At 41.1% G+C, this 15859-nt stretch overlaps 1 protein-coding gene across 12 annotated transcripts in view; it reads left to right on the forward strand.

Moving 5' to 3' along the window:
• TTBK2 (tau tubulin kinase 2) overlaps window positions 1-15859 on the forward strand; it is a 142496-nt gene that overhangs the window by 118750 nt on the left and 7887 nt on the right. For all 12 annotated transcript variants that reach the window (XM_070582931.1, XM_070582881.1, XM_070582936.1 and 9 more), the window contains 2 exons: window positions 1527-2115; window positions 13129-14402. In XM_070582931.1, the coding sequence (XP_070439032.1) occupies window positions 1527-2115; window positions 13129-14402 (1863 nt within the window). The remainder of the gene's footprint in view (window positions 1-1526; window positions 2116-13128; window positions 14403-15859) is intronic.

Below are 15859 nucleotides of genomic sequence, written 5' to 3' on the forward strand. Positions count from 1 at the left end.
GTTTAATGAAGCCTTCTATGGGTAGGTGCTATAGGAAAAATAGACATGAGTAAGTTTACCATTCTATCTAGAAAGGAAAGATGGAACTTTAGAGAACTATACATAGGTAATGACTATTTGTAGTTCATGGATATAAGGCCCATTATTTCCAAATTTTGATAACAGAAGACAGAAATGAAACTTTAAAAAAGAATTTAAGATATATTTATGAATTATAGAAGGCTTCAGTAATATTAAAACCTGAGCCACTTTAATAATAGTCACACCCTTCAATGTACATCTCCTGTGGCTCCTGTTGGCAGTGAAGTACTAGGTTGGAAGGACCATGTATTTGACTAACATGTGGTTACTGTGTCTGAAGATAATGCCGCCCCTTCTGGCCTAGTCCAGTCTAGCTTCCATTTTAAACACTCCTCTATATATGTGTATTCTTCCTCACATGGTAATCATTCAAGTCTCATGGCTATGTGGGGTAAGCTGTGTCTACATATTGATATGATCAAAAGGGTGGACTAGCGTTAGGGCAGTGTTTAAACATTTTGAGTTGTGGCTAAGACTTGGAATAAATATAAAAGTGCAATAGGGATAAAAGCTTAGTTTGGTGAAGAATTAGTCTAACGAAAGAAAAAGAATGGAACTAAAAGAGTCTATGCTGAGGGAAGAGCTGAGAGAGAAAACAGTATTGAGAACAGAAGTAATCCAAGAAAATGAACTCAAGCCAGAACTTAGAATGAATTGGGAACAGCTGAAGGAATAGAAGCACCTAATTACAAACTTAAGGAAAAAGTTTATTGCTTAAACTGCCTTCATGCAGATGAGATTAGTTCTCAGAAGCCAGTGCAGCCAAATACCACCAATCACACTATTGCCTGCCCCTCAGCCAGCAGAGGGGTTTGTGTACAATGTCAACTGCATTTTAATCCAACACAACTGAAAGTATACCCTGAAGCTTCCTCAAAAACACCATCATCCTCCCCCCGCCCCCACCACGTGTAAAGCTCTGTGTGCATAGGCCTGGGCCTGGTTGAACAGGTAGAGTACCTTCTCTTCTCAAAAGCTCTGCCTTTGGAAGAGTTTACTTGAAGGAGTATGCATTTACATACATCTCTGAAGACAAAACAAACACAGAAAGTATTTGCCTTCTGTACACCAGCTTCTTCATTTCCTTTTGTAGGGCTTCTGGTGAGGCAAAAGCCCATTGGGTAAGTTGTCCCTGAGTCCTTCAGAGAGCAGAGGGCAGTGGGACTCAGTTGGCAGAGCAGAGGTGAGATGGATCCTGCGGTCAGCCCACTTAGGCTTCTCTCCCACCCTGCAGCAGGAGAGCTGTCTTCCTCCTGTGGGCTCCGTTTTCCAAAGCAGGATCCTGACAGGTTGAGAAGGGCATTATCAACCTGTGAAACTTTCCTTATGCTTTATTCGAATTTTTTCTCTCATCTCTGTGTGAATATTGCTTCTGTATAGAGCTGATGGGTCATGTAATAAATATTTCCCAGGACAGTTGAGTAATTTTTCTCTGTTTTCTTAAGCCTGGAGAAAATGCAGAAAGATTCCAGTGCAGGAAAGGAATCTATTCTCCCTGCTCTGCTTCATAAGCCTTGTGTTCCTGCTGTGTCTCGCACTGACCACATCTGGCACTTTGATGAGGAATATCTTCCAGATGCTTCCAAGCCTGCCTCTGCCAACACCGCTGAGCAGGCAGATGGCGTTGGCAGCAATGGATTTATAGCTGTTAACCTGAGCTCCTGCAAGCAGGAGGTTGATTCCAAAGAATGGGTGATTGTGGACAAGGAGCAGGACCTTCGGGATTTTAGGACAAATGAGGCTTTAGGCTGTAAAACAACTGGAAGCCCTTCCGATGAGGAGCCTGAAGTACTTCAAGTCCTGGAGGAATCGCCTCAAGATGAAAAGCTCCGATTGGGTCCTTGGGCAGAAAACAATCATTTAAAGAAGGAAACCTCAGGTGTGATCTTAGCACTTTCTGGGGAGTGCCCTGCCACTGCTGCTTCCGAACAATATACGGACAGGCTAGAACTCCAGGCGGGAGCTGCTAGTCAGTTTATTGCGGTGACACCCACAAGTCCAATGGAGGCTCAAGCAGAAGGACCCCTTACAGCGGTAAGAGATTTGTTCCTGTCATTTTTCTCTCTTGTCCACTCAAGGTGCTGTTAAGAAAGGACCAACAGTTGGTCAACTAAGATTGTTTAGCGGAAGCCTAAGTTTGGCAAATGGGTATAGGGAGTGATGTCTGGACTAACTTCTATAGTCAGTCTTCCAATACGAAATTTCTCAGAGTGAGATTTCCTGTCAGGATAGCAACTCAGTATACAAAATGTTATTATAACCTAATTTCAGAATAACATTTATTATTAGACCACAAGAACTATCCATCTGTGTGTGTGTGTATATATATGATTTTTTTAAATTTATAATTCTAGAGATTTTGTATCTCTACATTATAAATATGGGAAGGAAAGAATATATTTAACCATTCACGGTTTATTCTTTATACTGTACACTGTTGCTTGGCCTAATTATTTTTTTCTTTCTTTTTCATAACCTCCACCTGGAAATTTCGCGTGTTTTACATTCCTCTTAAACAATAGTTTTCTAGCTTTGACGTCTGTTGTTTAAAATATAGAGTTCTAGCCTCACTTCTGGAATTTCTGCTTCAGTAGGTTGGGATGGAGTGAGCCCAGGAATCTGCGTTTTAACAAGCGGCTGAAGGCAGTTGTAATACAGGTCTTCTGCAAAGGAACATTTTGAGGAAACTCTCTGTTTACTCTCAGTTTGGGCATTCAGCTACAGACACCTGTTACTCTCTTGTTATCAGTAAGCAACAGTGCCCTCTGTGACTGTGTGAGTAGCAGGAGCCCCAGAAAAGCCAGATATGGAGGCAGTAAGGAACTGTGTACACAAATCCTGGGCACTAGCACACGTGTCCTTATGTGGTGGGAGCACCAGGTTTCCTGAAATTCCATAATCACCTGGCAGCCTCTTCCAACTCAACAGGAACGTTGTTACCCAAGCTGAAATGTTTTCTATTGGAACACAATTCTTCATGCAGGTGTAAAACAGTGACAAAAGATGATAAAATTTGTGTACAGCTCTGTAGGAGTTTACCTGCACTTCAAAATAAGAAAATAAATGCCTGCCTCTTTCTTATTAGAGTTAGTTGATCTTTCCTTCTTTCCCAAGACTGCTTTGTACAGTTATACAGGTTGTTCACTGCATAAAGTGGCTTAGCCAAAGGAACAAGTTAGAGCTGAAATCTAGCCCAAACTTTGTTAGCCAAACTGTGCACCTTTGTGCGGGACTGTTTCCTCTTTGAGAGCATCCTTTTCCAAACTTGTACAGAGGTCCTGTGTGGGCTAGAGGCAGGTCCTACCACCTCCCTCCCTTCCCTGTATCCCTTTTTTCACCTCACCTTTTCTCTTTCCATCTATTCCCTCTTTCCACCTTCCAAGATTCAGTTTCTTTTTTTTTTTTTTTTTGAGGAAGATTAGCCCTGAGCTAATATTTGCCGCCAGTCCTCCTCTTTGTGCTGAGCAAGATTGACCCTGAGCTGACATCCATGCCCATCTTCCTCTACTTTATATGTGGGACGCCTGCCACAGCATGGTGTGCCAAGCGGTGCCATGTCTGCACCTGGGATCCAAACTGGCGAACCCTGGGCTGCCAAAGTGGAACGTGTGCACCTGACTTCTGCGCCACTGGGCCGGCCCCCCCAGATTTAGTTTCTTCTTTTCTTTGACTGTTATGCTATGTACTCACTGTTGTTCAAGCATTTTTCCAACAGCATCTAGTATTCATAAAGGCTTTCTAAGGCTTGGCTCCATTTCTCCTAATATCTTTTGCCTTCTTCCATCAATACTGTCCTATCCACAAAGATTATTTTCATGATTCTCTTACACTGTCTGCAACATTTTCCCCATCAAGTTGTTGAAAGACTTATATTCCTATATTTGATAAGTTTGACTTTATTTTCAGACATTTTTAAATAAAAATATTTTTCTTAACTGAAAGTCTCTAAAGACACGTCACTGGTATTCTCATGTCTAAGTTTAAGTTACCATTTCCTTCATTTTAGGGGCTTGGGATAAAAATAGATTTCTCTTGAGTCTCTTCTTGAGGCCTAAATCCAGAGTTTACTTTTGGAAAGCAGATGTTATTAGCTCCCTGACTTACTGCAGATACATTAAATAGAGAGGACTGCCAATTAGTCTCTCCACATCTCTTGCAGCTCTGATTATATGCTGTAGCTTGAATGATATGATAAACCATATTACCGTTCTATCTGAATATTTCAACTTAAGACATATTCTGATAGGAAACAGTTTCTTAGTTTGTATCTTTTCCACTCAGGCTTGTTTCTTTTTTATGATCATATGAAGGGAAAATGTACTGATATCTGAAAATATGTAGGAACCATAAACATAGGCAAAGCAGAAGTTTATCTGTCTTACAAATACGGTTGGCATGTTAAATTAACTGATGAGAACTTCAGCACTTTTTAGTTCCTAGTGCGTATTTGTGAGCCTTCAGTGTTTCCTTTATCCATATACATGAAACCATTGATTAGTAAAGAGCATGTATAATTTTTTTAGATAATCTATTTTGAAAGATGGATAAATTTCTAGATTGCAAAGAAATTGGTTGGGGTTATTTTTGGAAGTTAGATTTTTCCCAAGAGTAAACAGTAATGAAATCGGCCCACTATCAGTCATTTCTAAAAAGATGCTGGACAACATGGACTTAGAGAGAGTAAAATAAGACCAAGCTTGTCTTATAGGAGAAATATTAAATTATGTTTTGATTAGCAAATAGAGAGACAGAAGTAAGCTGACATAAATGAACAAGTACAGAGAAGAAAAAGAAATTAAAATAACTTGAACTGCTTCCAAAGAGGTCTAACTATTGGTCCAGAATGGTACTAACTGCAGGAAAGAATGTGACCAGTTTTATGTGACGTTGGGTAATCACTGTTGATAGGGGAAGGGTTGGACTTGAACAGTAACGTAGAAATGGAAGGGTTGTTCCTTACAGAATATCATGGCAAATTGTACCAAGTGATCTCTTGGTTCTAGATGGTCCTTTAGAAAGCCAATGCTACATTTTAGTATTACCTTTGGAAACAGTGTGTGTGACTGGGAGATAATAATACCACCTATATGTTACCTATTCCTCTGTAACGAATTACCCCAAATTTAGCAGCTTTAAACAACAAACAGTTATCATTTCACACTGTTTCTGAGGGTTAGGAATGCAGCAGTGGCTTAGTCTGATGGTTCTGGCTCAGGGTCTTCAAGAGGTTGCTGTCAAACTGGCAGCCAGGGTGAAATCATCATAAGGTTTGAGATGGAAAGATCTCTGTCTAAACTCACTCAGTGGCTGTTGGCAGGCTTCAGTTTCCCACTGGCTGTTGGCCAGAGTCTTCATCTCCTCACCATGTGGGCCTTTCCGTACTTGACATGGCAACTGGCTTTCCCAGTGAGTGAGGAGAGAAAGAGACAGATGGGAAGGGAGGTGGTAGAGAGAACACACCTCCACCAAGATAGAAGCCACAGTCTTTTATAACCTAATCTCAGAAGGGGCGTACCATCACTTCTGCCATATTTTATTGGTCACACAGACCAACCCTGCTATAGTGTGGGAGGAACTATACAAGGGCATGAATACCAGAGGGCAAAGGTCATTGGGGGCATCTTAGAGACTGGCTACCATATTATCTTACATTTATGTTCTATGGAATACTTCCGTATTTGATCCTAACAGCAGCTCTATGGAGCGAGCAGGGGGAATATTGTTGCCCCTTTTCGCACTGATGGCCCCAAGCCCCAGGACAGTAGGTGATCTGCAAAGAGTCAGATGGCTGGTAGACTAGGCTGTGTTCTGTCACTCATCCCAGCCTTCTGTTCCTCACACCAGGGGACTGTCAAAATACTCAAGAACTTTCCTCACTGACTTGTTTCTTAGCGATTGAGAAGAAGAAAGGGGGTTAAAATAAAGCACATAGAGGGAGCAGGACAAAGAGGCAGAGTCACATAATTTTTTTGTAGTTTGCCTGTTAGTCAGCATCTATTAAGACAATTCCTCTGTCTGTATTTACAGGAGTACTAACACCAGTATTCCAAAATTCAGATCACCGGTTGATCGCATTGTCTTAATTCTATTGCTTTTCTTCCTTCAGTTCTATTAAGTGTCTGCCTAGTTCCAGGCTTTATGCTGTATCTCAGGGATGAACAGTTTACACCAACCTGTCAGGTTGGCAGTGAAGGGCTCATCTAAACAGTTACCTTGAAAGCATGAAGTGATCATGAAAGCATGAAGTGGAGCTGTGTACACAAATCAGGATACAGATAAAGCTGCCTAGGACTGAGGAGTGCGATATTGGGTGTTTTTATTTTCTGAACTTTTCTTTATTTTCTAATTTTTTTCCCCATGGTGAAGATACATTACTTTCATAACTGGGGAGGAAAGAAAAATTAAAAATCTTTCTGGGAAGGTTAAGGAGCACTTCAAAAATAAGAGGACTTTGAAGGATGAGTAAGTTTGCTAGATGCAGGGGTGTCAGGTAAAGAACACAGCATGTGCAAAGGCACAGAGGCTTGAACCACCAGAGTGCAGAGAATTTAAATAAGTGATCCAGAATGTTAGGGCAAAGGAGAGAGGCCAAAGACAGGCTGCAAAAAGTAAGGCGATAAAGTGCCTTGGCCTGCCATGCTGAGATGTGTGGGCTGTGGGAAAAGACACTGTGCCAAGATTGAGGGAGGGGAGTAATAGCTCTTTGGGAGGCATGTAGGGGAGAACAGGTCCGGGCAGCAGCCAGTGAGGAGGCTTTGGCGTTAGTCCAAGCAAATATGATGAGAGCTGGAACTGTGAAAATTGCGGTGAAAACTTGAGTGGCACAGCTTATTTGAGATAGTAGCTTCATGTGGCTTTCCCAGTGAGATGTGTCCCACTGAATATCTGGAGCCCTTCTGACAGCTCAGGGTGACTGTACGAAAGCTCATGGAGTTACTCAGAGCCTCCATTGAAAAAGGAGTGATCCATGTAATGTATTAATACATGTATGCCTTAATAATGAGAAAAGGGAAAGACTTTTTGGATTGATTGCAACCTGGTTAACTTCTTGAAATGGATTTCTTTTTAAAAGATTTTATTTTTCCTTTTTCTCCCCAAAGTCCCCCGGTACACAGTTGTATATTTTAGTTGTGGGTCCTTCTAGTTGTGGCATGTGGAACACCGCCTCAGCATGGCCATGTCCACACCCAGGATCTGAACCAGCGAAATCCTGGGCCGCTGAAGCAGAGCACACAAACTTAACCACTCGGCCACAGGGCCAGCCCCTTGAAATGGATTTTGCAGAGTTGAATGTGTGTACATTGACTGGGGAGCTGCCATATGTCCTCTATCTGACCATGATTCTTATTTTTGATCTGGAAAATTGGTTATTATAATTATAGAAAAGTTTTGTTTCTATGAGAGTACATCCCTGGAATTATATATGATGGTATAATTCAATCTATGAACAGTCAGAAAAGACCAGAGATTGGATGGACTGATGGGAAGTAAAAACAGCCCATTGTCAAGTGTTCAATCCACGGACTGGACTGTCCCTTGGGAGAGGCTTCATGGAGGGAACCCAGGCATCCAGTGGGTTGATTCTTTCACTAGTGTAGTCCACGTTTATTGTTAACCACTCAGCCGTGGGGCCGGCCCTAGCTTTTACTTTTCATTTACTTAGGTCTTGAGGCTTCAGGCTTTCAGTTTTACCCACCTCTGTAGCAAAGACTGCCATTCCTCACCCCTGCCAGCCCCCATATCCATCCATATAAGCCAAAGCACAATAAAACAGTATCTTCAGCAAAAGGAACCGATGTAAGTGCGGTCACAGTAATAGAGGGTTAAAGAGTGAGAGAGTGGAAATTCCCTTAGCATGTATGGCTCTTAATATTCAAATGTTACCACTGCTGTGTACTCTCTGTATAGAAGGAAAAACTTGGTACATAAAAACGTGGGTCAATAATAGTGTTTTAGTTTTATTCATAGTTTTCAACACTTGTACAAAGTATTATATAAAGATGCTTTTGAAAATTTTTATTGAAGTCGGGGCTGGCCCCACGGCCAAGTGGTTAAGGTCATGAGCTCCGCTTCGGTGGCCCAGGGTTTTGCTGGTTCAGATCCTGGGCATGGACGCGGCACCACTCATCAAGCCATGCTGAGATGGCATCCCACATGCCGCAACTGGAAGGACCCACAACTAAAAAATTTACAACTATGTACTGGGGGGATTTGGTGAGAAAAAGCAAAAAGAAGAAAAGAAGATTGGCAACAGCTGTTAGCTCAGGTGCCAATCTAAAAATTAAAAAAATTTTATTGAAGTCATATTGGTTTATAACATCGTGTAATTTCAGGTGTACATTATTATATATCAGTTTCTCTATAGACTGCATCATGTTCACCACCGTAGTGTAGTTTTTATCCGTCACCATACATAAGTGCCCCTCTACCCCTTTTGCCCTCCTCACACCCCCTTCCCCTCTGGTAGCCACTAATCTGTTCTCTTTATCCATGTGTTTCTTTATTAAAGATGCTTTTAAAAAAAGAAGTCTATAGTGGAATTTGGCCCAAAGAAATTCGAATGGTTAGAATTAGGTTTTTGTTGGTGGTGGTGTTGTTTTTTAATGTTTTATTTTTTCCTTCTCCCCAAAGCCCCCCAATACATAGTTGTATATTTTAGTTGTGGGTCCTTCTGGTTGGGCCATGTGGGATGCTGCCTAAGCATGGCTTGATGAGCGGTCCTAGGTCCGTACCCAGGATCCAAACTGGCAAAACCCCGGGCCGCCAAAGCAGAGTGCATGAACCTACCCACTCAGCCACGGGGCCGGCCCCAGAATTTAGTTTTTGTAATAGGCTGGGAATTTGTTCCTATAACTCAGTTAGTTATTCTTGGCTATAATAAGAACTAATAAATTATTGTATTACCTATATGTCTTCTAAATTATTTGTCAAAAAACTAAAATGAGTTACAGATATTTTGTGTATCACATACCTTTCATTTGGAAAAGAGGCTATTTGGTATAAATGTTGAATTTCCCAAAATTTTTATTATCTCAATAGCATTACTATCTTTGAATGAAAGAAAAGTAAAACAATAATTTGTAAGTTAAAATGCAAATAATAGTTGGTTTGCAGTTTATTGTCTCTTGCTATGTGACCAGTTCTAAACGTGGGGTAACTATAAAATAATGAGGCTACTTTATCTGAACTAGAAAGTAGTGAGACTGATGTTAGTCAAACTTAGTACTAGGCATTCATAAAAATAACAAAATATGAAAGAAATGGAAAATATCGAGATCAGTTTCTAATTCTGTAGAGAGGTGCACCTGACACAATTAGAGAATAGAAGAAAGGAAATGATTGAATTCATGCCTTGATGAAATGTTTGTAAATTATAGAAATTAAAGGTGTAAAAGATGGGGGCTGGCCCAGTGATGTAGTGGTTAAGTCTGTACGCTCTGCTTCGGCAGCCCGGAGTTCGCAGGTTTGGATCCCAGGCGTGGACTTACACACTGTTCATCAAGCCACGCTGTGGTGGCATCCCACAAACAAAATAGAGGAAGATTGGGACAGATATTAGCTCAGGGACAGTCTTCCTCAAGCAAAAAGAGGAAGATGGGCAATGGATATTAGCTCAAGGCCAGTCTTCCTCACCAAAAAAAAAAAAAAGATGTAAAAGATACATATGGCTTACTGGCAGATCATTAATTTAGTTTATTTGTAGAGTGTCCCAAATATGGGAATTACTTTTGTGTCTTTATAGTCTAAGGTTAAGAAAGCTATTTTCAGCTGTACTTCGAATTAGCTTTTTCTTCTCAGTATTCAGCTATTGATTTTTGGTTTTTCTCCTTTTTTCTTGTGAGATAATGTTTTTGCAGACTCGGTTTCCCAGACTTCATTCGAGAGTGTGTAGTGCCTATCAGTAGGCTGTGCTATGCTGTGCATGACTTCCAAAGTCCTGAAGTCCTGTCCCTGACTTTTTTTTACCGTGTTTTTCCTCGTTTGTGAAATTTATGTTAATAATAGTACCAGGCAGCTATGAAATGAAATTAGTAAAAATGATTTTAGGAATATTTTATAAATTTAAAGTGCTTTGGAAATATTATATGACAGTAATTTATGCACAGTTTATCATAATTACTCAGAAGTTTTTCAAGAAAATAAATTCTGTCTGGTGGTTCATATATGTTTTCTATATACAAGATTCTCACCTCTTTTTTCATATCACACATATACCTACATTTCTTTCTTTTTTTTTTTTTGAGGAAGATTAGCCCTGAGCTAACTGCTGGCAATCCTCCTCTTTTCACTGAGGAAGACTGGCCCTGAGCTAATATCTGTGCCCATCTTCCTCTACTTTATATGTGGGATGCCTACCACAGCATGGCTTTTGCCAAGCGGTGCCATGCCGGGATCCGAACTGGTGAACCCCAGGCCACCGAAGTGGAACGTGTGCTCTTAACCACTGTGCCACTAGGCCGGCCCCACACCTACATTTCTGTCCCGAATCTACAATGAGTAAGCTCAGAAGTGCGTTGATTCCCTAGCTTCCATCTCAGAAGACCAGTAGAGTGTTATTTTTGTAAACACTGCTGAGTTCATTTTGGCTGATGTACTTGGAATTGCATATAGTAATGAAGTGACTTTTGGTTTATTTTGAATATAGGTATAGTTACCTCCCTTGTTATTTGGTATTTAATATAATTTCACATCTGCTTTTCTTACCACCGTCACTCTTGGGTTTTAAGAAGTAAATTTTGGGGGGCTGGCCCCGTGGCCGAGTGGTTAGGTTTGCGTGCTCCGCTGCAGGCGGCCCAGCGTTTCGTTGGTTCGGATCCTGGGCGCGGACATGGCACTGCTCATCAAACCACGCTGAGGCAGCGTCCCACATGCCACAACTAGAGGAACCCACAACGAGAAATATACAACTATGTACTGGGGGGCTTTGGGGAGAAAAAGGAAAAAATAAAATCTTAAAAAAAAAAAAAAAAAGAAGTAAATTTTGGGGCTGGCCCCGTGGCTAAGTGGTTAAGTTCACTCACTCAGTTTCGGTGGCCCAGGGTTTTGCCAGTTCGGATCATGGGCGCAGACATGGCACTGCTCATCAAGCCATGCTGAGGCAGCATCCCACATACCACAACTAGAAGGACCCACAACTAAAATATACAACTATATATTGGGGGGATTTGGGGAGAAAAAGCGAAAAAATAAAAGAAGATTGACAACAGTTGTTAGCTCAGGTGCCAGTCTTTAAAAAAAAAAAAAAGTGGGCTGGCCTGGTGGCGCAGCAGTTAAGTGTGCACGTTCCACTTTGGTGGCCCAGGGTTCACTGGTTCGGATCCCGGGTGCGGACATGGTGCCGCTTGGCAAAAGCCATGCTGTGGTAGACGTCCCACATATAAAGTAGAGTAAGATGGGCACGATGTTAGCTCAGGACGAGTCTTCCTCAGAAAAAAAGAGGAGGATTGGCAGCAGTTAGGGCTAATCTTCCTCAAAAAATAAATAAATTTTGAAGTAAATAACTATAAATTTTAAGTTTCAATATCATTTTAAAAATGTATCAGAAAATTGCCATCTGCCTGAATACATTTTAGAATAATGAAAGAGAGATACACGTATGAGGTGACTTCCTAAAGGGCAACAGCACCAATAGGCTTTACTGCCTTTTCCCCAAGGTCATTATAGGTTTGGATTTATGGTAAGAATTTAGGTTTGAACCCAAACAGCCTGCTTTCGATTAACCTCAGGACACTGGTTCTATTCAGGAGCTATTCCAGGACATTAGTGAAGTATTTTCTCCATGGGTTGGACTTAGGACAAGCTTTACATGTCCTTGAACCTAACTGTGTTTCTGACACAGAGAAACAGATCTAAACAACTTATCTGACTCTGGAACCATACCAGTTTCTTAGCGTCTTTGGACTAAAAATGGAGTCTAAGCAAAATCTGCCATGACAGCTCCAAATTTATTTTGCTTTGAATTCTGACCAATTTCCATAGTTTTCCTAGAATTTAGTGGGCTTCATTAAGTGATTTGATTTCTCAAAAAGGGTTTTTTCCTTACTGGTTTACGTGGTTGACATTTTCTGCTTCCTTACATGTGACTTGTAACAAATGTGAAGATGTAGAAACTTTAGGTGTCTTAAGAAAGGACATTCTTATTAGCTATTGAATCTTATTAGCTATAGAATTGAAATAACCTCAGTGGAAGAATGGTAGAATTTCATTTATCATAGGCTTGACCTTAAAAAATTAGAGAAGATATGAAACATTAGTAAACATCTTTGTATGTCTTTGCTTATAGGAAGATATAATATTCTTAACATTGTTTGATTGATAGAATTTATGGGAAGCAACAAAATCCATGTAAATTTCGAGTTTTTTAACTTAGGATAATTTGCCAATACTTTTTTTCCTATAATCCTATATCTAGATTCTGCTAGGAAATAGCTGGCACACTCAAAGGGACTTGGAGAGAATTTAATGAAAGAAACTTTTTACAGATGTGTGAGTAGTTAAAAAAGCCAAAAGGACCAGAAATAGAGGGAGCCATTCCTATAATGAGTCCTGAGGGAGAAGGAAGAGGGGCTGTTAGCAGAAGCTGGTGAGAGTCATATCTGTGAACGAGGGACCATGCGACAGGAGCCATGGCCAGGAGTGGTAGAATGTAACCACCACCAAAGCTGCAGTCCCTCGGGGAGGAAGCAGAGAGAGTGAATACCCAGACCTTTCCCTCCTCCCGCTCTGATTCTGCGTTAGTGCTGCCCCTTGGGCAGACCCAGCCGGAAATCAGAAGGCAGGGGCGCCTGGAGAGTCAGTCTGTAGAAGCCAGTCTTCCAGAGCAGAGAGAACCTGGAGGGAGACTGTCCTGTGCACTTCCTGAGTCGGGGAACTTGAATGTCACGCACTTTTATTCAGAATTGTTCATTTTAAGTATGAGTTGAGCAGATCTGGTCAACATCTGTGTTGCTTTTATAAATTAGGATTTGAAGTGTTAAGTCTCAAATCATGCATCTTCGTTTATGTTCCACATTATTACATTTTAACTTTTTTCTCTTCTCTCTCCAGATTACAATTCCTAGACCTTCTGTGGCATCTACACAGTCGACCTCAGGAAGCTTTCACTATGGTCAGCAGCCAGAGAAGAAAGACCTTCAGCCTGTGGAGCCCACTGTGGAACTCTACTCTCCAAGGGAGAACTTCTCTGGCTTGGTTGTGACAGAAGGCGAACCTCCTAGTGGAGGAAGCAGAACGGACTTTGGGCTTCAGATCGATCATATTGGTCATGACATGTTACCCAATGTTAGAGAGTGTGACAGATCCCAAGACCTGGGACCAAAAGACATTCCTGACCATAACAGACTGGCTGTGAGAGAGTGTGAGAGTCTCCCTGTGGAAACTGAAGGGAAGAGCACTCTTCTAGGCTCAGAGAATGAGGATGCAAAGTTAAGTAAAGGGCAGCATTATATGGAGATCTCCTCTCTGCCAGGAGACTTAGTACCTATGGAAAGGGACCACTCAGCTCCTACTGAACCTTTTGATGTGACAAAGACACAGACTTTCAGTGTGGTGCCAAATCAAGACAAAAATCATGAGATAATGAAGCTTCTAGCAGTTAGAACTTCAGAAATTTCTCCACGAGTCATTGACCCACATGTTGAAGGACACATAGGCCAGGTGGCAGCAATGCAAAAAAGTAAGTTATCTAAGGATGATGACATTAAGAGTGAAGACTTTCCAGGTCATCAAGGAGACCTCTCTACTTTTTTGCACCAAGAGGGTAAGAGAGAGAAAATTGTCCATAGAAATGGAGAACTATTTCCTTGTGTTTCAGAGAGTGAACCTTGTCCCCCATCCAGGAAAGATGTGGTTAGGTCATCCTTTGTAACCAGACACAGTCGAATCCCTGTTTTGGCACAAGAGATAGACTTAACTTTTGAATCATCCTCTCCAGTCTCTGCAAAAGAAAAGCTCCTCCAAAAGAAAGCTTACCAGCCAGACCTAGTCAAGCTTCTGGTGGAAAAAAGGCAACTCAAGTCTTTCCTTGGGGACCTCTCAAGTGCCTCTGATAAATTGCTAGAGGAGAGACTAGCCACCGTTCCTCCTCCCTTTTCTGAGGAGGAAGTCTTCACTCCCTTTTCAAGACTGGCTGTAGACTCGCATCTGAGCAGGTCAGCTGAAGACAGCTTTCTGTCACCCATCATCTCCCAGTCCAGAAAGAGCAAAATTCCAAGGCCAGTTTCATGGGTCAACACAGATCAAGTCAATAGTTCAACTTCATCTCAGTTCTTGCCTCGGCCACCACCAGGAAAGCCACCCACGAGGCCTGGAGTAGAAGCCAGGTACTGCTGTGTGCTCTCGCTCTGCTAAGTGTATAACATTATTTCTGTGTCTGCTTGATTATAATGTGTCAGTGGTTTCATTTCTTTGTTGCCTACTTCTGATCATCTACTTCTTTCTCTGCCTTTCCCAAGCTTTATGGCACGGCATAGTAGAAGGGATTAGGTTAATCCAGGTTATTTCTTAGCTCTCCCACTTTCTAGCAGTGTGAAGCTCAGTTTCCTCATCTGTAAAATGGGTAAGACATTTGCCTTGTGGCTTGGGAAGTGAAATAAGGTAGTGTATGTCTAGAGTGCTTATTAGTATGCAACAAAGGTTACATCTCTTCCAGTCCCTTTTAACTAGATAGTAAATTTTCTAGCCTTGTCTAGTTAGAATCCCTTTATGACAGATGTCATTATGGTGTCAAATTCTAGTGAACAATACTAGTGTCCATAATTTGATGATTGGGCTCTGGTAACAGTGCTATTTACCTGAGTAGAATGAATTAAACAAATCCTATAGGAGATTTCCTAGGTCTGCTGATATATACCACCATATATAATAAAGATATTGCTTTAATATTTACTGGATGGTATACTTGTTTATTGAAATATTCTCATGTGTAGTTGACCATAAAGTGATTATATTTTGAAGAAGAGCGGAAAGTAAAATATTGGGAGGTGATGAATCAATTAAGAGTGCTTTTTTTGGAGCCATTACTCACTTTCAGAGTTGAATGGTCTAAACCCTTGGAGAAGAAAGAGAAAAAGGATGGTCTTTTAACAAAAACAAAGAGAAAATCAAAATACATTTACATGAAAACTGTAGCCTGTTCTAGATAGTATAACAATAGGCCTCCACCTGTTATAAGGATTTCTGAAGTGTGTTAAGATGAGATTATATCTGTCTTATTACCCAGCAGAACTTGTTGCCCTTACCTAAAGTAAGTTTAGTTTTGACTTGCCCTAGGGTTTCAGGTTCAAGAGTAACTAAATGTTGGATCTGCAGTGCCCGTGGGACAGGACTCCCACAGGAAGAATGGTGATGAGTAAACAGCAGTCATTTAGCTGAGACATTTTCAAAAGGTGATTCCATGAACAATATTCACACATCCCTCTTTTTTTCTACTTGGCATCTGTTATTAATAGAGGTGGTATATCTGCGGCTTGAGCTGCTTTGGACTGCCACAAACACATCTTAAGTATCATTTATTATTTAGCAGTTTACATGTCCCCTAAAAGTAGCTCTTGGTGACCCAGCCAAGCATGTGGCATTGTGCCAGTTATTATAGAGCTGACCAGTCTGGAACTCATCCAGGAACTCAGTGAGAACTCAAATTATACACTTAGATCCTGGCACAGAGGAATTATTTGATTTCATTCTTCAAATTTTACTGTAAGATCTATGAGGGTAAGCTTAACCAGAATGAGTTTCTTGTCACTTGTCAAAATAGGTAGATGGTGGAGCAGGAGGAGAG

This window comes from Equus przewalskii, chromosome 1, assembly GCF_037783145.1.
Source record: "Equus przewalskii isolate Varuska chromosome 1, EquPr2, whole genome shotgun sequence".
Classification (NCBI taxonomy): domain Eukaryota; kingdom Metazoa; phylum Chordata; class Mammalia; order Perissodactyla; family Equidae; genus Equus; species Equus przewalskii.